At 38.3% G+C, this 23,405-nt stretch overlaps 1 protein-coding gene and 1 long non-coding RNA gene across 2 annotated transcripts in view; one reads left to right on the top strand and one right to left on the bottom strand.

Annotated features, from left to right (window-relative positions):
- mlip (muscular LMNA-interacting protein) overlaps nucleotides 1-11,738 on the top strand; it is a 32,050-nt gene extending 20,312 nt beyond the window's left edge. Inside the window, exons 5-13 of the mRNA XM_074645425.1 lie at nucleotides 144-215; nucleotides 1,483-1,560; nucleotides 1,637-1,729; nucleotides 1,828-1,881; nucleotides 3,216-3,263; nucleotides 4,012-4,074; nucleotides 4,203-4,331; nucleotides 10,143-10,850; nucleotides 11,239-11,738. Of these exons, the coding sequence (XP_074501526.1) occupies nucleotides 144-215; nucleotides 1,483-1,560; nucleotides 1,637-1,729; nucleotides 1,828-1,881; nucleotides 3,216-3,263; nucleotides 4,012-4,074; nucleotides 4,203-4,331; nucleotides 10,143-10,364 (759 nt within the window). The 3' untranslated portion in view covers nucleotides 10,365-10,850; nucleotides 11,239-11,738. The remainder of the gene's footprint in view (nucleotides 1-143; nucleotides 216-1,482; nucleotides 1,561-1,636; nucleotides 1,730-1,827; nucleotides 1,882-3,215; nucleotides 3,264-4,011; nucleotides 4,075-4,202; nucleotides 4,332-10,142; nucleotides 10,851-11,238) is intronic.
- Nucleotides 11,739-15,966: 4,228 nt separating this feature from the next.
- LOC141774071 (uncharacterized) lies at nucleotides 15,967-20,829 on the bottom strand. Its single transcript, XR_012595230.1, has 3 exons — nucleotides 20,670-20,829; nucleotides 17,673-17,778; nucleotides 15,967-16,760 (listed from the first exon to the last, which is right to left on the bottom strand). It is a non-coding gene; the product is annotated as an uncharacterized LOC141774071 (long non-coding RNA).
- Nucleotides 20,830-23,405: the final 2,576 nt, after the last annotated feature.

Here is a 23,405-nt window from a genome sequence, read left to right as displayed (position 1 = left end):
CAGAGTGAGATAAAGCATGCCTGGAGAAATGTAAAAATACATGAATTTCCATCCAGGAGACATTCTGCAAAGTCTATCTTAAAATGCAGGAATTTAAATAGATTTATATTAATTGTCTGCTCTTCTCTCTCTATGAACTCCAGACACACAAGATTAAGTTGAGCTACAAATCGCTCGCTGCAATTCCCACAAATACCCTTCTGTTGGATCAGCAGGTGAGTTCACTTATTATACTCTAATCCCACTAACTCATCTTGTTAAACATTGAGACACATGAAGCCGTAATGGAGGTTTGATGGAGGCATTCAGGCAAATGTTGCTATGTTGAACATTATGTGAGGAATATAAAATGGGAATAAGCTAGGGCTGCCAAAGTTAACATAACGCGTTAATGCAAATTCATGCAACTTGCGTTTTTTTTAGGTCATAGCAGGCTCCGTTTTAAAGCTAGAGTGACGATACTGATATCATATAAAACTAGAAAAAACCTAATAAATCCATTGGTACGAACCATGTCATACTAGCTTGTCGCAGAAGAGGCTAAATAGTGCTACAAACTCGCGATACATTTTAGCGAGAAAAAAATTGGCATGGCCATTTTCAAAAGGGTCCCTTGACCTCTGACCTCAAGATATGTGAATGAAAATGTGTTCTATGGGTACCCACGAGTCTCCCCTTTACAGACATGCCCACTTTATGATAATCACATACAGTTTGGGGCAAGTCATAGACAAGTCAGCACACTGACACACTGACAGCTGTTGTTGCCTGTTGCGCTTGAGTTTGCCACGTTATGATGTGAGCATTTTTTAATGCTAAATGCAGTACCATCTGGACAGTATTGTCATTGTTTTGTGTTGTTAATCGATTTCCAATAATAAATATATACATGTATTTACATAAAGCAGCATATTTGTCCACTCCCATGTTGATACGAGTATTAAATACTTGACAAATCTCCCTTTAAGGTACATTTTGAATAGATACAAAATGTGTGATTAATTTGCGATTAACTATGGACAATCATGCGATTAATCAGGATTAAAAAATTTAATTGATTGACAGTCCTAGAATAAACTCATAAGGTATAAATTTTGTATTAAAAAAAGGGGCTTTGCTGTAAAAAAAAAAAAAAATCTCATCTCTGAAATCTTAATCCCTTTTTTGTATTTGCAATGGCTTTACAGAAAATCTAATTTCATAAGGATTACAGGACAAAGCAAGATGTCATTTTTTTTTTTTAAACCTTTGTAAAAGTCAAAACCAGACTCAAAGAGAAGTAAAAACCTGACATATTGCTGTGTTATCACTGCAGTATGGTGCATTCAGAGCTGCAGAGGAGGGAGCTGTCTGAGGAGAACACTGAATGGATGGATAGGAATTGTCTGGAGGAGATGTTGCAATGTTGTAATCACTCACAGGAAGCACTCGCAGCCGTCTTGGCGGGGAGTTCAATCTGTCCACTCTGCTTTACATTGACAGGCAATAGACGAGCAGGTAGAGAGAGAAGAGAGTCCATGTGACTGGCTGGACAGAGGTGTTGCAGACACCCACGCTGAGGTATTACTGCACACAACACTGCTGGATCCCACTGCACAATTCATACAAGTCTGGTAACGTCAATCACTTTCTATAGATGCGCTCACCCGCTGAGCTCCGGCAGCAGTCAGAGGAACTTTATGCAGTAATTGATGAGATATTGGCAGATTCCATTCCAGCAGTGAGTTCAGTTGATTATAATATATGCAATTAAACATGTGCAAATGTTGATTTGTAATATTAAAAGTGATTTAACAGGTTTATTTTTGTACCCTTTAACATTGCTCAACATCCGGGTCACAGCAGACCTCCAGGTCATCGACTCCCAACGCTGGTCCGCAGGTAAAGTGTGTTTCTATAACAGCGTGTGACAAGAATGGCAAGCTCATAAACTCTTTATTTTCCTTTAAAGAAATTGTTTGACATTTTGCGAAATACGCTCATTCAGTGATAATTAGATGAGGATCGCGTATCGATCTTCGTGTATTCCTTTTAAATTTACATTTACCTGAAATTTAGACACTTGGTATCTTTGGTATGTTCAGTGTAGTTTCAGTGCTGCAACTAAGTTATTTTCCTTGTTGATTAAACCGTCGATTATTTTCTCGATTAATCGATTAGTTGTTTGGTCTATAAAATGTCAGAAAATGGTGAAAAGTATTGATCAGGGTTTCCCAAAGCCCAAGATGACGTCCTCAAATGTCTTGTTTTATCCACAACTCAAAGATATTCAGTTTAATGTCATAGAGGAGTAAAGAAACCAGAAAATATTCACATTTAAGAAGCTGGAATCAGAGAATTTTGCCTTTTTTTCTCAAACCAATGAATCCATTATCAACATATTTGGCGATTAATTTAATAGTTGATAGCTAATCGATTAATCGTTGCAGCTCTATGTTGTTTAAAATAAAGGTTTAATGTTGTCAAACAAAGAGAAATGCTCTAAAATGGTCCTAAATTGATATTAGAGTACTTCCTTCTTTATGAATTAAGCAGTACCCGAGTTGAAGCAGTGCACCCCGAAAGTTCCTGTACTTTCAGAAAGTACAACCCCCCCGACCAAGGCCTTATTTGGGGGGTAAAAATACCCAGAAGTTAATTTAGACCCTGGTTCCTGCGGTTCCTCAGAAGGTTCCTATTTCCAGGGGAAAGTTCCTGTGGTCGAAAAGGGGCTTAATACAGACACATTTATAGTGGTTGGACTTGCTGTCTGATGGCTAACGATGTAAAAATGTTAGACGAAGTCGCGTCCTTTCATGCTACTATAGTGTATAATTTTGTTACTTCAGTAAATAACGAATGAACTGTTTGTTGACGGACAGTTTCTTGTTGCAACTAGATAGTTGTTTATGCACAACATAATGTGAAACAACGTCACAAGCTTGTAGTTTTAACATCTCTCAACAACAGCATGCAGAAAGTTAAGGAACAGCAAAAATAAAATTGTAAATAATAGTGTAAATCATTAAAGTAAAAGAAAATAGAAAATAGGAAAAACAACACTGCAGTAACCTTGGGGCCACAGAAAGCTGGAAGTGAGATGAAATGAATTCTGACTGCATCATCACCAGCACAAGATATGAAATTCATTATTCATTCATTCAGGGAGAATGCTCCTCCTGGTTTCCAGAAATCCTTTTCACATGAATATTTTTCTTTTTCTTTTTGACTTTCAGCAAAACAACTCATCATTTACAAAATCCTTGGGACGTGAAACCAAATATGTGAGTATGAGTCAGGTAGTTGAGTTGTTGTCTGTTGAATTAAAGGCAGATGTTTTTCTCTGGATTTCACTCCCACAGGACCAAAATGACAAAATGTAAATTTTCACTTCACAAATTTATTCGGCTAGTATCATGCTAATTCACAGAACTGAGATGAAGCTTGATAATTTTATACTTTTGCTTGTCTTAACATAAAACCTTCAGTGCAGCTCCCGTTCAAAACAGACCTGTTCGTAACGGGCCGAATGCTCGGCCTGTGGTGTTGCTGCTTGCAGATTTCTCAAGAACCGCTCATCCAAACAACTTCACACTCGACACTGTGCTTCCTTGGGTCCTGACTGAGCAATACACCTGCCATGACGTAGTTGGATCCTCTAGCTATTCAAGAGTATATGCATCATTTGGGGGCAAAAGCTCACACGAACATGGACGGAGGGCTAGCTGTACCCAGCTTTCCGTTCAGCAGTGTAACAGTTAATAGTGGTCCCCTGCTCAATACACTACACAGTGTGTACATAACGCACTACTAATGAATATGTCCCGTAGATCTCAAGAGCTCACACTTGAGACTGCACGTCCTTGGGTCCTCAGCAAAACACCCGCCGAGTGGGAAGTCTGATGAATGGCTGTTGAGACAATCGAAGGACAGACATACATACATACAGACAGAGACTTCTTCCATTTCAGTTAGATTTCAGTTTTGTGAGAGACACAATTGTTATGTTTTTCTTCAACATTGTTTATTCAGGCATCTGTATGCAGCCTGCACCCATCTACCACTGTGGAAAGAAAGCTCATGAGTCCTAAAAAGGTACATATTCAATTATCCTTTAATCAAGTTTAGACTACTTTTGCACCTGCTGTTAACTTTGATGATGTAAAGTGTTTTGGAAATGAATTCCACTCTCTGCTGACAAACTCTGAATCCTTCCTTGCCAGACGAAGCCCGGGGTCATTCGCCCGATGACGGCCATTCCACGACTGACAGTCGAGGAGGACGAAGAATTTCATCGAAACCCTTTCAGGCCGTTTGTCGTCAAGCAGACCTCGACTCACAACAACAACACGGTAAGCCCCCTGGTGGTATTAGCTCGTATTAATCTGTGCATGTCTTCAAACCCATGTAGTGATACATGGTAGATTTATTTTTTATTTAAGTGATAGCACCCAAACTCCTCCTGGGCTTAAAATGTGGCTGTTAAAAGAGAAGTGTCTCTTAAATGTCATGATAGTTACAACTCGACTCCAACTTTGACAAGTTTTGACAGCAGTTCCAAATGCCGAAAGAAACTTCTCAAACTATACTCCACTTCTCTGCTGTCCAGCCATATGCCTGGTATGTTCCAAAGATGTCTATATTTTTGCCGGTCACATGATGATACCGAGGAAGTTCCATCTGCTGAAGAAGTTAAACTGTCTGTGAAAAGCTAGTAACTGAACCTTGACTTTCTTATCACAGGTGAGTTTTAGTTATATATTGCCAGTTACCTCTCTGTTGAAACAAACCTAATCATGGGTTCATGTGACTATGAACATACTTAAAAAATGGATATTAAATTGAACACACCTTTCCGTCTGTGGTAATCAGTGGAGAGCTCTTTGTCTCTTCCTTCTCCGTTATATTCGTATATCAGAACTCCCCGTCAGGTATTATTGCTTTCACGTTTCAGTACGAAGGCCCTTAATGATGGAAGGTTGAAACAGGAACTCAACGCCTCCTAATTTACTGAGGACTGCAAAGGGAATAGGCAACGATGTAGAATTCAATTTGAGCAATCAATGCAATATTCTAAAATATCAGGTAATAAAATCCTTAAAATGTGTGATCTAAATGAAAAGAAATGTATTAGTTTTATAGGTAATTTTCAGAAAGGAAGAGAAAGAAAACCTTCCATCTATCCCAAATTGGTGTTTTTAATACAATATTTTGAATGTAATAACATTTTTAATAACTAACTATACATCCATTTTCACAATATATCTTCGTCATTTGAGTTAAGTTTTTAATTCAACTGCAACATCTATATAATTTGGTAAGCTTTAATTAAATATCTCTTATCTATCTATGAACATACAGTCTTACTCGTATTAATTTTAGCTTTATTAAATAATAATGACTTGGATGTCAATTCCAATTTGAAAGCCCCTATATGTAGGATGTTGGAGTGGTTATAACATCTTTATAATTATTCTAATAATTAGTTTTTACAAACTTAACAAAGTTTGAACCCAAGGTAAGGTACACGTTAGTGCAAACCAAGTATATTGTTCAGTGTCTGTTGAGATTACAAGTACAGTATGTATAGCAAATTAAGCCCTCAATAAAATGATTAAAGTGATGTTGGTAAAAAGCAGACTGCCTCCATCCATCTATTTAACTGAAGTCACCTCATCTACTGAAGGACAAAATCAACAAGGATGCTTAGCTTAAATGTGAAGTTTCACTCTAACTAAAAGAAATTGAAACCGCGGCTTACAGCGATTCTTTGTAGCTGTGTTGTCTCCTCTCTTCACATCGCCCGTCTCGTCAGCCAGCCTCGTCAAATCCTCTGAGAGGACGATTCCTTTTTCTTCGCAAGCTGTCGAGGTCCTGGCATTTTTCCAAACTTCTTCTTGTTAAACCACTTTAACTGGAGAGCTCTTCAAAGCGGCTTCCGCTCAGCTTTCCATCTGGCTGGAAGACCTTGAAACAGTGTCGAGTACAAAGTTTTTGACAAAACATATCATTTTTTTTAAAGCCTTCAATAAAAACAACAACAACAACATGAAAACAGTTTGATTCCTCAGGTATAGTACTTTTCACCCTGCCTCAAACGATCTCTGTAACTGCTCCAATTTTCCTGCTGGTGAAGGGAAACAGCTTTGAAGAGCCATCAGGCGGATAGATGAATGCGTGGCAATTTATCAGCCAAACATTTTGTCATCATCCGCAATGAGAGATGGTAAAATATGCACATTTAAACTGCAGAGGAAAAAGTACACAGGGAATCATGTTTTTAAAGTAGGTGGTGCAATGCAACGACGCTTCTGGTGCACTTTCTCTCTGTATTTGTGTAACTGAGTTTACACATTCGATCGTTGTACACACATCAGTACTGTGATGAACATTTACCGTAGTACAAACATTTTTCTCGTGTCAGTTTTCATTTCCCGGCTCCTTTTCAGACATTGTGACAGGAGGTGAAGTGCACTAGAAAAAACTAAACATAAAATATGTATAGCTCAATAATAATGTGAATTTACTATCAAATCATTTCCTTAAAGCTCCTTCAATAGAATCCAAAAGGTTAAGCTTCTTGTGTAAAACTGAGCTGTATAGAAAATTATAGTCTGAACCTTGTTCATTTGTTGAATATATGACATTAAATGTCATGGTCAGCTAGATTCTAGACAGATATTCAAAGAACTGATGAGACCGTGAGCACTTAGACCTTAACCCCTGTCAGTGAGCGCACGCTTTCAACGAATCCTCCATAGAGGTTTTTAACACGTCAATGCTTTTGACATGTTTGACGCTAAAAACACAGTTTTCCCTCTGAAAGGCAGCCATTCAACCCCAGAGAGACAAACAATAGCAGCGTTTCCGATGCAGAGACCATTGGTAGCTTGTTTCCAAGGCTATCTTAGTGTAATATTTTGCTTTGTAAATAGTTTGTTGTGATGTGGAGCACAATACTAAGCAGTGTGTTGGGAACCATGAGCTCTTAACCATTGATATTGTGTGACGCAATCTGCTTCTCACCTTGGCACAGTCGACTGAGCGTGGTTTATCCTGCTGTTGTCATTATCCAGTGTGATAATCGTTAATATATTTCCGCTCGATGTCAACAAACACTTGTGCTTAAAGTTTGCAGTGAGGATAAATGAAACTTCAAAATCTGCGTACACTTGTTGCAGACATGCATATGCATTTATTAAGTTTGGGTGAGGGATCGTGATCAGTAAAGTCATAGTGACATTCTGGGAAATACGCTTTAGTCACTGACTTAGTCACAAGATCGATATCACTCATGTTTGTACAGTGAATATGAGGCTGCAGCCAGCAGCCGCTTAGCTTAGCTGAGCATCAAGACTTGAAATGGGGGGAAACCGCTAGCCTCGCTCTGTCCAACGGTAACAAAATCCGCCTACCGGCACCTCTAAAGCTCACCAATTAACACATTTAATCTCGTTAGTTTAGTCAGTACAAGAAGTGAAGTGTAAAATTGACACATTGATAATGACAGAGGTTTCCAGGCAGCCAGTGGAGACTCCTGGACTGCTCCCAGTCTAGAAATAGTCCAGCACATAACACCCTGTAAAACCACAACGTGTTGTTTCAAGAATCAAACAAATGAGATATGAATTTTAATGTGATTTTTCGCAGTCTTTCAAAAAATATATTCTGATGGTATAAGTTTGTGTTTGTGCAAATATTTTTGAATTTACTTTGACTGCAATTTGCTGGATTTCTACCTTTTTTTAGGGCGTTTTCATATTAGGTACAATCGATTCGTACCGTGCACGATTACGATTGCCTCCCCTCTCTCCACTCCCCCGCCGCTCAGCTTTCACATTGGTAAAGTTGATCCTTACCCGAGTACACTTGCTTCATCACCCAGGTGTATTTGTTTATGTTGAGATCAGCTGTTCTAATGGCGGAGCATCGTAAAACACTTCATTCAAACTTCACAGAAGTAAAATAAAGCTCACCAAAACCGTCGTTGTTAGTCTTTCCAACGATCACCAACTCTGGTTTGGTTGAAATAAAGTCTCTGCCTTCCTGCTTTATCATCCACTGCCGCGCAATTCAGAGGATGAGACTGCTGCATGCTGCACGCATGTATAGGTTTCGGAGGAGACCGTTTTAAAAAAACAAAAACTTGCCCTTTCAAAACTACTCACTGACCCGAGTACACATGAACCATACTCAAGACCACCTTTCCAAGTGGACTTGAGTACGGATCGATGAAGCGTGCCCGAGTACGCTACAGAGCGTTCACACTAATCAATGTTGTCAATGACGTGAGTGCTTCAAAAACCGTCCTTTACTCCAGTCTTTTGTACACCTCTGCATGCAGTATTCTGTCTAATCACTAACTGGCTGATACGTGTTCTTATTCTTGTCATGGCCTTAAAGTAATTTCCTCTCTTTAGACTCTGGAATTGTTTAATCACGGCAGCTGAAACGCAGAGTTATGTGAAATAACCCGGTAGTAAAATGTATTTTATTTCACCACTGGGCATATTTTCTAATCTTTGGTAGAATCAATTTGTGTAGCAAAAATGAGCAGCATGAGGTTTGGGGGGTTCTTTTGAGCACAAATGGATCGGTGATTAAGATAAATAACCAAGACAAATAGCTCATCAACATGTGTTTGTGTCTGAATTTGAGAAATGTCAGTGGATGTTTACAATCACAACCTTGTTTTTAGCAAGTCATTGATTGTGCAGTCTGCATAATGCGACAGCCCACACACTCTCTGCTGTTCATTCAGGCCTCTTGCTGTCGTCACTGGTTACGCTGATTTCTCTCTCTGCCGCCCCTGCCTCTTTCCTGTTCTGCTTTCTTTCTTAATCTTCATGCTGCCAGCATCTCAATCCTCAATTTTGCTCCACAGTGTATGTATATTTCACATCTGTCATATGTATTTTCTGCATTTAGTTTGTCCTGTGGAGCTGCTTTATCACACTCTCTGGTTTTGATTTAACTTGGGCGCACCTTAAATGCAAAATACAAGAAAAATGATTTAACATAAATATTTCTGCTCGATTTTTGTTCTGAATCCATCACAACTCAACATTCACATTATTATATTTTAGTCACAAACAACGGTGAATTAGAGCCACAGCTTTAGATCACCATAATCACAAGTGGCAGATTTAAAGTACAAAAGATGTAATATAATATTCCTGTGTAGTGTATCTCGTGAGAATGTGTTTCAATTATAGAGAGGTAAATAGTCATATTTGACAAGAAGAGCTGTTGAAAGCAGAGAAGGAAAGGAGATATGATCAGTCAATTAATTTGAGAAAGAAATGGAAAAACAAAAGCTCCTACAGAGATAACACTCATTTTAATTAGGAAAAGGAATACCTGGAGGGAACTCTTTGCGTTATTTTGTGACTTTCATATCCGAACTAAAGTGGCGTCCACAGCATTACATTGCTTAGCATGCGACATCTGAGTTACTGTATGTAATACACTGACTATAAGGATGTATATATGCTGTACATGTAGCAACGTCATCATGCAGAAACCTACGTCAGGTAACGTGGGAAAAAGTTTTAGAAGGGCTTGGGGAAAACAGCATTTTGACCCTAAAACATACATACTTTGACCAAAATATGAATGTTCAGATTTCAATATATAAAGAACACGACTGGGAAGCTAGAATGATATAAAAACCTAAAAAACAACAACAATAATAATCCTTTTAGAATGTGAGCCTCATTAGTATAACATGAGACTGACTGGTATGAACCTCCACGGGCTGCAGAAATTAGTATTTTGGACGTGGATGGATGGACATTTACCCCATTTGCCATTAAAGACCAGAGTTCTCGTCCGTTACCATTCAGCCAATATGACAACACATGGGTGTGGAGCATCAAATTACGTTGATACGCTGTAAAGGCCTACCAAAATTTAACTAATAATGGAGCAAACATAGAGCAGGTGATTGAAGTCACCATGCAATCCAAAAAGATAATTGTCAATTATAATCAAATACAAAATGAATATTCATTCCCACAGGGGGAACTAATTTCAACTAATTTCACTTTGGGTTGAAAGCAATAGAAACTGTTTGGAAATTGCTGCTGCTGTTTTTTTTTTTTCCGCCTCTGGTCTCTCCTACTATAAAGGCATAAAAAACATTTTGTCCGTTTCTATTTCAGGTGGAAAGTCTGAGTCCTGAAGAGGCAGGAAAATATTTTTACACAAGTTCAAAAGGCCAAATGTTGAGAGAAGAGAGGAAGCCTGAAAGAAGAGGTCCAATCTCAGTGTGTGATCTGCAGATTACAGAGCCTGACGACCAGACGAGTCCCCCTGGGAAAGATGCCTCAAGATCTTTCAGACGCACTGAGGGGCGGATGGCAGCATTTGAGACTCATATTTAAAGCATTAATACCAAAGCATTTACCCTAAAGTCCTTTATTTTTTAATGAACAATTATCTGCTAAAACACAATCAGTATTACAGACCATTGAAGAGAGATGACAAGTTAATTGCGCCTTACCTGAATTAAGCCTTAGAGAGATGATAAAAATGAATGGAAACTGGCCATTCTCCCCGGTTACTGTTGCTACAGCACATATGCAGTTTAAATTGGTAAGTGGTGGCAGATTTACCACGCAAAATTCTTTGTAATTTTCGAAACAATGGGTTTCAGACAGAGGTAGATAGGGCCGCAAATAACAATTATTTTCATTGTTGATTAATCTGTAGATTATTTTCTGGATTAATTGATTAGTTGTTTGGTCTATAAAATGGTGAAAAATGTCGATCAGTGTTTCCCAAAGCCCAAAATGACGTCCTCAAATGTCTTATTTTGTCCACAACTTAAAGATATTTAGTTTACTGTTATAGAGGAGGGCTGCACGGTGGTGCAGTGGTTAGCACTGGCGCCTCACAGCTAGAGGGTTGCAGGTTCGAATCCAGCTTGGGACCCTTCTGTGTGGAGTTTGCATGTTCTCCCCGTGTGAGCGTGGGTTTTCTCCGGGTACTCCGGTTTCCTCCCACAGTCCAAAGACATGCAGGTTAGGTTAATTGTGGACTCTAAAATTGCCCGTAGGTGTGAATGTGAGCGTGAATGGTTGTCTGTCTCTATGTGTCAGCCCTGCGATGGACTGGCGACCTGTCCAGGGTGTACCCTGCCTTCGCCCAATGTCGGCTGGGATCGGCTCCAGCCCCCCCGCGACCCCTAACGGGATAAGCGGTTGCAGATGGATGGATGGATGGATGGATGTTATAGAGGAGTAAAAAAAAAAACAGAAAATATTCACATTTAAGAAGCTGGAATCAGAGAATTTTTACTTTTTTTAATATCTCCGCGCCGGCAAAAGCTGTGGCCGGATGAAATTACTCAAACGAATTAATTGATTATCAAAATAGTTTGCGATTAATCGCTGCAGCTCTAAAGGTAGACACCGCTTCGGTATGTCTAGGAATCCAATGCTTGACAGACCTGCTGCTTCTAAGCTATGACTGCACAGTTGTTGTTTAGCAAAAGGAGAAAGTGTGATGTGGCCCTGATTTTCAAAGCCGGTAAAATCAATTTTGAATTGGGAAAGAAAAATGTAAAAAACTATGGCCTTTAATGTGTCTCACAGTCTGTTGAATTCACAGCCAACATGGTAACGGCCATTGTATAACATAAAAATCATGCAAATGATGTAACTCGTTCACCTCTAAAGAAAATACCGTCATAGTATTGTTAAATGATTTGAGGAAAAGCTGTATTGTGTAATAAAGGACATCCCCATCTTCCATTATGCTCTGAGTTTTATGTCCTTCTGTTGTTATATTTATAATTTCCTTATCAATAAAGAAAATCACAAGCTAATGACATGAAAGCTTGTAAAGGGTTTATTCATGAGTAGGATGGTCGTTCATGTTCTCATTTGCTCAGCAGGAATGCTACAAAGCAAGGCAATTTTATATTTATAGCACATTTCAGCAACAAGGCAATTCAAAGCGCTTTACATAAAACATTAAAAGCATCGAGACAAAGTGCAAAAGAAACGCTTTAAAGATAAAAATAAGATGAAATGTAATACATAGAATGCATAAAATAAGATGGAAAATAAATCCCACTGAATAATAACATTTAAATTACTCTACTGTCTGCTCTTTTCTTCAACAGTGTAGTAGATTTAAATTTTTTAAGATGAAAACTGAGGATTTCGCTTCGAAGGCGTTCTTTAACTATTCTGAGAAAAAAATCAGAATTTCCTGGATTTATGACTTTTTTTTTTTTTTTTGACATATAATGCATCATCATTACAATTAAGTATAAGTTCTATATTCCTCCACGTCTTGACAAGACTACTTTTGCAATCCCACAGCAGCTGAAAGTCCATTTCAAACAGGCTAACCATCCAATCACAGCTTTCAGTTACTGTGGGATTGAAAAAGTAGTCCTGTCTAGACGTGGAGGTGATCTAAAAGGAAGCTCTTCTTAAACGAGAAGCCTTCTGGATAACAGAGCTCCAAACTTTTGGGACCCACTTTGGGCTCAATGATGAATTAGATTTGAGTGTGTGTCTGTGAAATATAGAACTTCTACATTTGATATTTTTGTTTGAGTTGCTGTTAGTAAATATTAAGCGGCATACTATACTATGCCTTTTTTATTTTTTTGACGTACCATATAATGACTTAAAATTTTTCAACATACTAAAGTATGAATTTCTTTTCGACATACTATTAGATGACTTTTTAAATTTTTTTTTTGACATACTTACTATGACTTTTTTTCGGCATATTTTATGACTTTTAAAAAAAATTTGACATACTATACCATGACTTTTTATTTTTTCAACATACTTTGCTATGACTTTTTTTCAACACATTATAGTATGACTTAATTTTTTTGACACAATATACTATTTTTTTAACATACTAGACTACGTTTTGTTTTTTTATTTCTTCGACATACTATGATTTTTTTTCCCGACATACTATACTATGACTTTTTTATTTTTTCGACATACTATAACTTTTTTCTGCATACTATTTTTATGACTTTTTATTTTTCTGACATACTAAACTACGTCATTTAAAAAAAAAAATTCCAAATACTATTCTATGACTTCTTACATTTTTTTTTACATAGTATACTATGACTAGGAGAGAACTAGAACATAGTATTCATGAACTGATGAGAGAAACCAGCTGAAACTGAACTAAAAAAATTTATTCAAACAAGAAAAATTATTGCAGGAACAGAAATTATAACAAATAATGTTAAGTGCTGGATTTAGTGGTCATGCTGACCGCACCAGGAGCAGAAACCTCTGGTGCCAGTCTGTTTCTCAAATTGTCTCATGGCATGATCTGGTCCTCAGGTTGGTTTGACTGGTCCTCGCCATGGGCAGCCTCTACATCTGGATCTACCAAGTCCCCATTTGTGATTGAGAGGTTGTGGAGGAAGGCACAGGTGGACACCACCTCTGGCACAAAGGTGGACTTCACCTACAGGAAAAGAGAGGTTTTATGTAACTGCAAAATGTCAATTAAACTTAAAGTAATTTTCGTCCTTATTGGTTACAATGCTATATAAGTCTTTTAATTAACTCAAAATGTTCTTCTTTGTACCACTTTGCTGCTTGTTTTCCGACCTGCTGCTCAGCAGTCAGCCATTGTGTATGTAGTTACATTTACACATATCTTACGTTCTCCTTTACCTCAAGATCCTTGAGGAAGATGCTGCGCCACTGGGTCTTCATCATCCCAATTGCCTTCTCCACCACACATCTGGCCTTGGAATGATGCCGGTTATACCTCCCCCGGACTGGGTTCTGCACCGGCTCCCTGTATGGGGTCATTAGGCTGATGGGTGCAGCCAGGCATGGGTACCTTCCATCCCCAATGATGCAGCAGCCAGGAGGCAGGTAGAGCTGCTGCACATAAACTGAGCTCCACTGCAGAACCCGTGCATCATGCACAGAAACAGGTAGTCCTGTAATCGGTCATCGTGGAAAAAAAGAAAAGGGTAACAGCTTTTAAAAAAGGCTCTAAAGGCACATTGAAGAATAGATTATGTAAAAAATGCCTGATACATAAACACTTCTGAGACACACTGGTTGTCTTGTTAGAAACTTACTTATGATGACTACAGACTGCATGTCGAAGTGTCCTTGAGCGAGACACTCAACCCCAAGTGGCTCCCCGGGTGCAGGAGCCCACTGCTCCTAAAATACTTTGGATGGGTTAAATGCAGAGGTCAAATTTCATGTATGTACCAGTACTGTATGTATATGACAAATGAAGGTTTCTTCTTCTTCTTCTCTTTCAATAAAAAGTAACCACAAATACCAATTAAATGTAATGTTTTCAACATACAGTAGTATACTATGACTGTCTAAAATGTTTTCGACATTACTATCCATACTACATACTGTAATACTGACGAACGCAGTATGTACTGTATACTGCGTTTGTCAGTAGTATGTAGTGGGCGGTTTCGGAAACGGCCTATGATTTTTTTCCAGATACCATACTATGACTTTTTTTTCTTTCTTCGTCATACAATACTTTTTAAAAACATTTCCACAAATTAATCTATCATTTTTTTATTTTTTTTAAATTTCGTCATACTATACGATGACTTTTTAATTTTTTCAAAATACTATATTATGACTTTTTTTTCAACATACTATTCTATGAATTTGTTTCGACATACAATAATATGACTTTTATAAAAAATTGTCCACATACTAAACTATGACTTTAAAAAAAACAAAAAAACAAAACTATTTTTGACATAATACACTATAACTTTAAAAAAAAAAAATTCGTCATACTTTACTATGATTTTTAATTTTCAACGACTTTTTAATTGTTTTTGACATACTATAGTATGACTTTTTTATTTTTCAACATGCTATACTATAACTATTTATTTTTTCAACATAGTATTGTATGTCGAAAGAAATTCATAGAATAGTATGACTATTTTTTCGACATACTATGCTATGACTTTAAAAAAAATGTCCACATACTTAACTATTACTTTTTTAAAAAAATATATTTTTGACATAACATACTATAAAAAAAATATTTTTTTGACATACTATATTATAACTTTTAAAAAAAAATGTCCACATACTATAATATGACTTTATTTTTTTCAAATAATATATTATGACTTTTTTTGACATACAATACTAAGACTTTTTAAATATTTTCGACATAATACACTATGAATAAATAAAAAAAAAAAATAGTCATAGTATAGTATGTTGAAAAATAAAAGTCATGCTATAGTATGTCAAACAAATAAAAATGTCATATAGTATGACGAAATTTTTTTTTTTAGAATTCATAGAATAGTTATGACTTTATATTTTTTCGACATACTATACTATGACTTTTTAAAAAAGTTTCTTCATACTATGATTTTTTTCCCCCATATACTAAACTATAACTTTAAAAAAAAAAAAAATTTTTGACATACTATACTATGAAATCTTTTATTTTTTCGACATACTACACTATGACTTATTTAATATTTTCGACATACTATATTATGCCATTTTTTTATATTTTCGACATACTATACTATGACTTTTTTAAAAAAAAATTCCGTCATACCATACGATGACTTTTTTATATTTTCGACATACTATACCAAGACATTTTCTAATATTTCGACATACTATACTAAGGATTTTTAATATTTTCGACATACTATATTATGACTTTTTTTAATTTTTCGACATACTATACTATGACTTTAAAAAAAAAAATAAAAAATGTTTTCATCATATTATACTATGACTCCCCCCCCCCCCCCCCGACATATTATACTAAGAATTTTCTATTTTTCAACATACTATACTATGACTTTATTTTATTTTTTCAACATACTATAGTATGACTTTTTTTCGACATACTATACTATGTATATGGCTGGCACTTGAAACGACATTCGTAAGCAGGATACAGGATTTGTGTATTGGTCAAATAATAGTTGAGCTGTGGTTAGCTTAATTTGATATGAAGAATACTTTATTCTTGCCTCAGCAAAGAGCAAATTACTGAATCAAGAACTGATGGATGAGTACTTTTGATCACTGCTGGCTGGATTAGAGACAATTTGATTCTGGTGTGGAAATAGAGGATAACTTTCATGTGATTCCAATAGTAAACCAGGGTATACACAAGCTCTTCTTCTGCTTTACCTCCTTCAATTAAAGCCCCAGTCGTCCTCGTGGGTGTCCAGATAACAACAAAGGACCTGTCATTCACCAACTTTCAGACTTTCCAAGACAGCAATGGGATTATGGTATCCATGGTAAGGAGTATGTGGGGAGCCAATTCACTCCTTTTTCAGTCTTACACCGTCGTGCCTTACACACACACACATCACAGTCAACATCAGTAAAAAGTCTGCAACTCTGTTTCTCACAGCATGACAAGATGACTATAAAAGTATGAGGTGTTATTCTGAAAGACAATTATTCTGAAGCACATTGGGTCTCTGCAGTAGTGCTCTCAGCCTCACAGTTTCACGCTGCTCTCTCCTGTTTATCAGATCTACTTCAAGATTTTGACAAAAGTTTTCTCTCTCAAGTCTAGTTTGTAAAAATATTATTTGACTTTATAACTCCTCTCACTTCATTTCAGCCATTGTCAACAGATTGAATCAACATGAGTCATCAGCACATAAGCAGGAGACTGTGCTTATAAAACAAAGGACACATTAGACTGTTCATAGTGGGAAGAGGAGAGGAGAAATGGCAGAGCGTTTTGTCTTCATGACTGTAGCTGCGGCATCGCTCCACAACGAACTAAAACAATAAACGCCTCATTTTACTAGAGGTGAAAACTCAGTGCACAAACGCACTTTGGAGAGAGAAGAGAGACAGCAGCAGATGATAGACAGGCAAACAGTGCACGCACTACACTGCATTAACTGTATCTGAAAATTGTGTGTATGTGAGTGAAAAGGAAACCCTTTTAATATTTCAATAAACTAATAATAACATACAGAGATGGAAGAAAAACTCAGATCTCTACTTAAGTACTAAGTAAAATACTAGCTGCAAGTAAAAGTCCTGCATTCAAAATATTAGGCTACTCAAGTAAAAATACATAAGAATTAGGATCAACATATACTTAAAGTACCAAAAGTAAAAGTACTCGTTATGCAGAATAATACACATTATATGATTGTATTCTAATTACTGAGCAGGTAAATGTGGAGGTAATTTTAATGACTTTATATACTGCTGGGTAGTTTAATCTATAATAATACATCCGCATTTATTGGTTCACTATATTGTGTATTAATAACCTGAATCTGCAAAGTAACTAGTAAGTTATTCAATTTATTAAACTTAGTTATTTAAAAGAGGGGAAAAGGCAGTATTTGATTGGTATCAGTATCCGCAGATACTCATGGTTGCGGTATCGATTGATGCCGATATGAGCCCGGGTCTGGGAGAGTATATCAAATACTCTCCATCAGCAGCAGGCACCCGGAGACTCTGATATCACCTGGAGTCAGAACTGACTTGTATCAGTCTGAGTTTAGCAGACGGAGGAATAATGGCTAAAGATTACACAATATAACAATTTGGCACGTACTGATATCAGTGTCCCCTTACATTCAAATAAATGTGAAAATGATGAAATAACAAGTAATATGTCAAGTTTAATAAGTAACACAGGGGTTGTGGAATTATGGGAACTGGTCTTACCTGTCAACACAGGGCTTAATGAGCAGAAGTGTTGCAGAGAGAGTCAGACTCAGGAAGGTCATAAAGAACCGCTGTGCACCAGTCCTCCAACAGTGTGATGTGCTCTCTGGAGACACACAACAACAAAAGTGAAGAAAAAAATTCCATAATGAGATGATTGTGTTTATTGTGGCTGCTGCTGAAGGAGCTGAGTTCAGTTGGTTTGAAGTGAGCCTATGTGAACTCACAGGCATCTCAAGCTTCCACCCAGCTGTGCCAGCCAGTTGCCCTAACAAGCATGAATGAAGGGCAGCAGTCGGCAACCCGCTCCTCCAATTTGTGAGAAAATCTGAGGAAGTTAGTAGGGCTGGACCCGATTATTTGACTATTCCCTCTCGGGATTAGAAACATGCATAAAACACACCAAAACTTTTGGAAAATGCTTCTTATTCAACAAAAAATAAAATGAAACAATACTGTAGATTAACCTCTGAGGATTTGTGCAGCCTGCTTTAAAGCTGAAGTAGGCGGGGTTGGAGCAAATATGATTAAAAAAAGTTATTTTTATAAAACGGTCGCTATATCGTGACAGTAGTACATGAAACAGGTAACCTGAAAAAAATCATGTGCTTCTGTGTCTCCCGGTGTCCTCCGGTATCTGCAGGATTTCACATACCGGAGGAAAACAAGCAGTAAGAGCTGATCTGAGGTCCGTTGTCCAGCTGCCGTCTATGAGAGCCGGCTGTCAATCACTCGCAAACTCCGACCAAACGGTCAAACTAGGCAGCGCTGATCAAATATGAACCAACATTATGTTGCATTAATGACTATTTCTCGCCACAAATGTTATCAGAATCATCTTGTAGTGTACTGTTTAGCTGTAAAATGAGACAGTTTGTGACGCCGCGGCCATTGTGAAATCTGGTGAAGGAATGCCAAGTTCTGGTCACATGACCGGAGCACAGCCAATAGGAACGCTCTCTCTCTGAAATGACTTGTGATTGGTCAAAGTCTCCCGTCACGGGCTAGATTTTCTAAAGCCTGAAAACAGAGCCACTAGGAGGTGCAGAAGTCTAGTTTTCTCTCAGAACACTTGAATTACAATATGCTGAAAGGTTATTATGGAATTTTTGCCCAATGATGCCAAAAATATACTTTAATGACATGAGTCCGTTCTGCCACTAACTGAGAAATTAAAGTGCTCCTCCGGTCACGGCCCGGTCGCGGCCCCCCACACGCACAGCAGACTGGGTCCGGCCAAAGCTTTGAATATTCGCTGTTGATTGCCATCGAAGCTCCACAGTCCAAAGAATGGTATTCGGGACAGCCCTGGAAGCACGCAAAAACAACAACATAATGAGATCCTCTCTTGGATGACCTCGAGCCAGAAACCTTTTGAGAACATGACGCTTTTAAAAATAATAAAAAATACTGGCGTGTTAGTGTAGTGTTTTTGTTATTGTCCCTAAAATGTTTTAACGTTAATAAAAGAAAAGATTCTCCTGTACAAGGATGACCAATTCTTGTTTTAGGGTGACAGAAAAATGTTTAAACTGTTACATCCTTGAACACAGAAACTATCGTTTGTTACTGAAAGAACTCGAGTATACGTGTATGTCCTTGTGTGTATTGTCTGCAGTAACATCCCACATACATCTAAACCTATTTTTGTTTGTTGTCCTCTATGTGGATGGAGGAATGTTTTTGTGTTGATAGTGTTTGAACATAAAGCACAGCGGCCACACTCAACATTTCCTTCTGGAGGCTGAGGACACACAGTGGGATATCTTGTGCTTATAGTCTTTATTTAATGTGGGTGCTGAGTCATACTGTAGTGTAGGTCTACATCTCTGTAATGCATTGGAACAATAAAGGGATTAGGCTGCTCTTGTGAAGTTTGGGTCTACTTTTTATGAAAGTTTATGAGTTTTTAAAATAATTAAACAGGCAAACACGATTATGTCCAAAATGATAATTACGATTATTTTTTTTATAAATATTGAGATCAGGATTATTCATCACGATTATTCATTGATTTTAGGACAATTCCTTTTTATTACACCTTTCAACTTTAAATAGACAGAACCTTGCTTTATGCTTTCACTTCCATGTTGTGCTAATGTACAATTCTATGCATCAAAATAAGACTTAAAATAAGGTTCTTATTGGGCGAAACAAGTAATTTACGAGTATTTCGATTTATTTATTGATTTTGCAGCGCTGTTTTCACACATTTTAAACGTTAATATTGCAATTGATTATGTTCATTTAATTGTGCAAAGCCATAATCGTGATCCCGATTAATATTCAATTAATTGTGCAGCCATACCGGGGGAGTCCAGTACTTTGGTTTATAAGAGACACACTCTTTTATTGTTTCTAAAAAACTACGTATTGATCCGTGTCCATCACCTTCAGTTACACAGCAGCACTTTTTCCTCTCATATAGCACCGACCTCATACGCGCTCTTACTTTTTAAAAGGGCAACTTCCGGTCGCAGAAGATGAAAAAACGGGGCGTTTTTATTCGTTTCTGTCTTCTAGTGATTTAATTTTTTATTTTTAGAAATAGAAAATGAAAATCAACACGTTTTTTAAGTTTAGTTCATCCCTTTTTTGATCCTGATAAAGAAAAACGTCTTGTATTTCCATTTTTAATTTTTGTATTTTAAAACGAAAATCAAATAACCTCTAATTTTTTGTTTTTTAATATCCGTTTGTGAAAAGAAAATCGAATGACCAAAAGATACATTTTCCAAGTCATAAACCAAATTATTGGACAAATTGAATTGGTAAACAAACCAAACCCAGTGGTTAGCAACCATTATCACACACAGCACATTACCCAATTAGCAACATTACAACATGCTCATGATTTATCCTCCTCAAGATTATCCAGACTGGTTTAGGTAGAAGTAATACAGAATGAATTATCTGCTCATGTAATGCTAACTAGCATGCTAAACTAACAGATATTGAGCTACAACCATTAGGCCGTTTAGACGACCTTTAACTCACCTGCAGCTCTAAACATCTCAGGGTTGTAGATGTAGCTCCTCCATCAACTCTTGTTCAGTGTTAAACTTCAACTCACAACTTATATTTATCAAGTATGGAGTATATTTAACTTAATTGTAACTTCCAGAGCTCCTACAGGACTGAATCACAGACTGAAGGAAAGAACAGATTGTGTGATAAGAGAAAGATGGCCACTCCTGGAGCAGAGCGTATCTACCTATTTAAAGGGACAGTAACATAATACCAGTAGGCAACATCCGGGTCTGAATGCCTTAAACCTGCTTTCTTTCTATTAGCCAGCAGGAGGTGACTCATCTGGTTGCAAAAAGAAGTGCAATAGGCCTTTTCACAGCAGACATTATGGCACTGTTCACACCTGGTATTAACATGCGTCCTCAGTGATCCGATCACAAGTGGACATCTTTAAGTACGTCTGTTCACACCTGGCATTAAAATGCGTCTCCACATGCGTCTTCAGCGACTACTTGTGATCCGATCTCACTTCCCCGCCCCATATGCAAATAAACACGTAGTAAACACAAGGCTGATACAGCAGCCCTTGTGACGTAATATTACATGACTATCAGTAGTAATAATCAATTTGTATTAACATCAAAATAAAATTATTGTACCGGCGTTATTGTACAAGCGCCCGTGTCTGCCTGTTTATTCACCTGAGGGGCGCGGTGATCCCGCGGATCCCAGCTGGATATCAGATGAGTAGGCGGTCCTTAATGTGGCCCAGGACGCATTCGCGTACACACTGCTAAAAGAATGTGGTCATCTGTGGCCCAGACCGCCTCTGAATGTGGTCTGAAAGATCCGATCTCAATGCGTCCTCAATGCGTCTTGAGTGTGTTCACACCTGTACTTAGAGCTGTCCACTTGTGATCTGATCACTGAGGACGCATGTTAATACCAGGTGTGAACAGGGCCTTTGACTTGTCATATACCTCTTTCACACCAATGACCAAAGTTATCTGACCCATGTTCAACCCTCCTTTTGTAAATTCAAACCAAGCCAGTCAACCCGGGTTAATCCCCTATAGGCGCAGTTTGAACTTTCAGGTTGGGGAGTTCACAAAAAAAAGAAATCTAGAGTAAATGTGATGTGTACAACAGAGACTTTGTTTAAATGCCAAACTTGAGGGTTCAAAATGGCAGTCCACAAACCGATGGGGGATGTCACGATGACTACGTCCACTTCTTATAGCTATAGGCCTACAGTCTATGCATAATACATACCTGATATCTAGTCTACTCTGGTTATATGAGCACAATACAACCTGAGGGGGACATGAATGTCTGCACCAAACTACAGGTATGGATCAAACAGTTGTCGAGACATTTCATTTAAAACCAGAAATTATATCCTCATTGTGGCGCTCGAGGAAGTCGGGGAAGTCATAATGATTCCTCTGGGCAGCATAGATATGTGCACCAAATTGAATGGCAATACATCCAATAGGCAAGTTGTCGAGACACTGCCGGTGTGGCAAAAAATGTGATGTTAGAAAGGGATGAGGCGGCAGAGGGAAGAAGTAAAGATCAAATATGTGTAGAAACATCCATTCCTATGAATAAACCAGGAGACACATTGAGTGATGTGAATGTAGAGAAGCAGGAAAAGGCAACCAGCCAGACACCACCGACAGTACCCATGAGCACCTAGGTGACTGCTAAAAATTGTTTGGATCTTGGAAAGCTGTGGAGGAATGCAACAGCCAGCGAGACAGAAGGATATCAGTGTCCTGCCAACCAACATGAAGAAAGTAGTGCAGATTGCAGAAACTCTTGTGAGAACAGATGAATGAAAAAACAAGATATCACTCTGTGTATACAAACCCATTTCAATGCACCAAGGCCAGTGTACGGTAGTAATGCAGATGGAAAGATTAGCTTTGGTATTGTGGTTGCAGAGTAGAGAAGTAGAGTGAAATTTGAAACAGCTACTTTGACCAACTTTTTTGGCCTGGACTCAATCTTGAAGTGTGAAGCCAGTGATTTAGCATCAATCTCTCTCTTTCGCTTGCACACAGGAGAGACTGGTTACCGTATAGATTAAGTGCAACAGTACAATAAAGTGGTCTGTCTGCTGCTCTACACCAACGGCTGCACCTCCAGACACCAATCTGTCAGGCTCCTTAAGTTTGCAGACGACACCACCCTCATCGGCCTCATCTCCGAGGGTGACGAGTCTGCCTACAGATGGGAGGTTGACCATCTGGCATCCTGGTGCAGCCAGAACCACATGGAGCTGAATGCTCTGAAGACAGTGGAGATGGCAGTGGACTTCAGAAGGAACTCAGCCCCGCTCCCCCCCCTCATCCTGCGCGGCTCCCCAGTTAACACGGTGGAGTCGTTCCGTTTCCTGGGCACGACCATCGCCCAGGACCTCAAGTGGGAGCTGAACATCAGCTCCCTCACCAGCAAGGCCCAGCAGAGGATGTACTTCCTGAGGCAGTTGAAGAAATTCAACCTGCCACAGACCATGATGGTGCACTTCTACTCGGCCATCATCGAGTCCATCCTCACCTCCTCCATCACCGTCTGGTTTGCCGCTGCCACCGCCAAGGACAAGGCCAGGCTGCAGCGGGTCATCCGTGCTGCAGAGAGGGCGATTGGCTGCAACCTTCCCTCCCTCCAGGAGCTGTACACCTCCAGGACCATAAGGAGGGCAGGGAAGATTGTGGCCGACACCTCCCATCCTGGACACCATCTCTTTCAGACTTTACC

This window comes from Sebastes fasciatus, chromosome 9 (genome assembly GCF_043250625.1).
Source record: "Sebastes fasciatus isolate fSebFas1 chromosome 9, fSebFas1.pri, whole genome shotgun sequence".
NCBI lineage: Eukaryota > Metazoa > Chordata > Actinopteri > Perciformes > Sebastidae > Sebastes > Sebastes fasciatus.
Note: the sequence above shows the minus strand (reverse complement) of the source record. Positions and strands in the feature narration are given on the sequence as shown.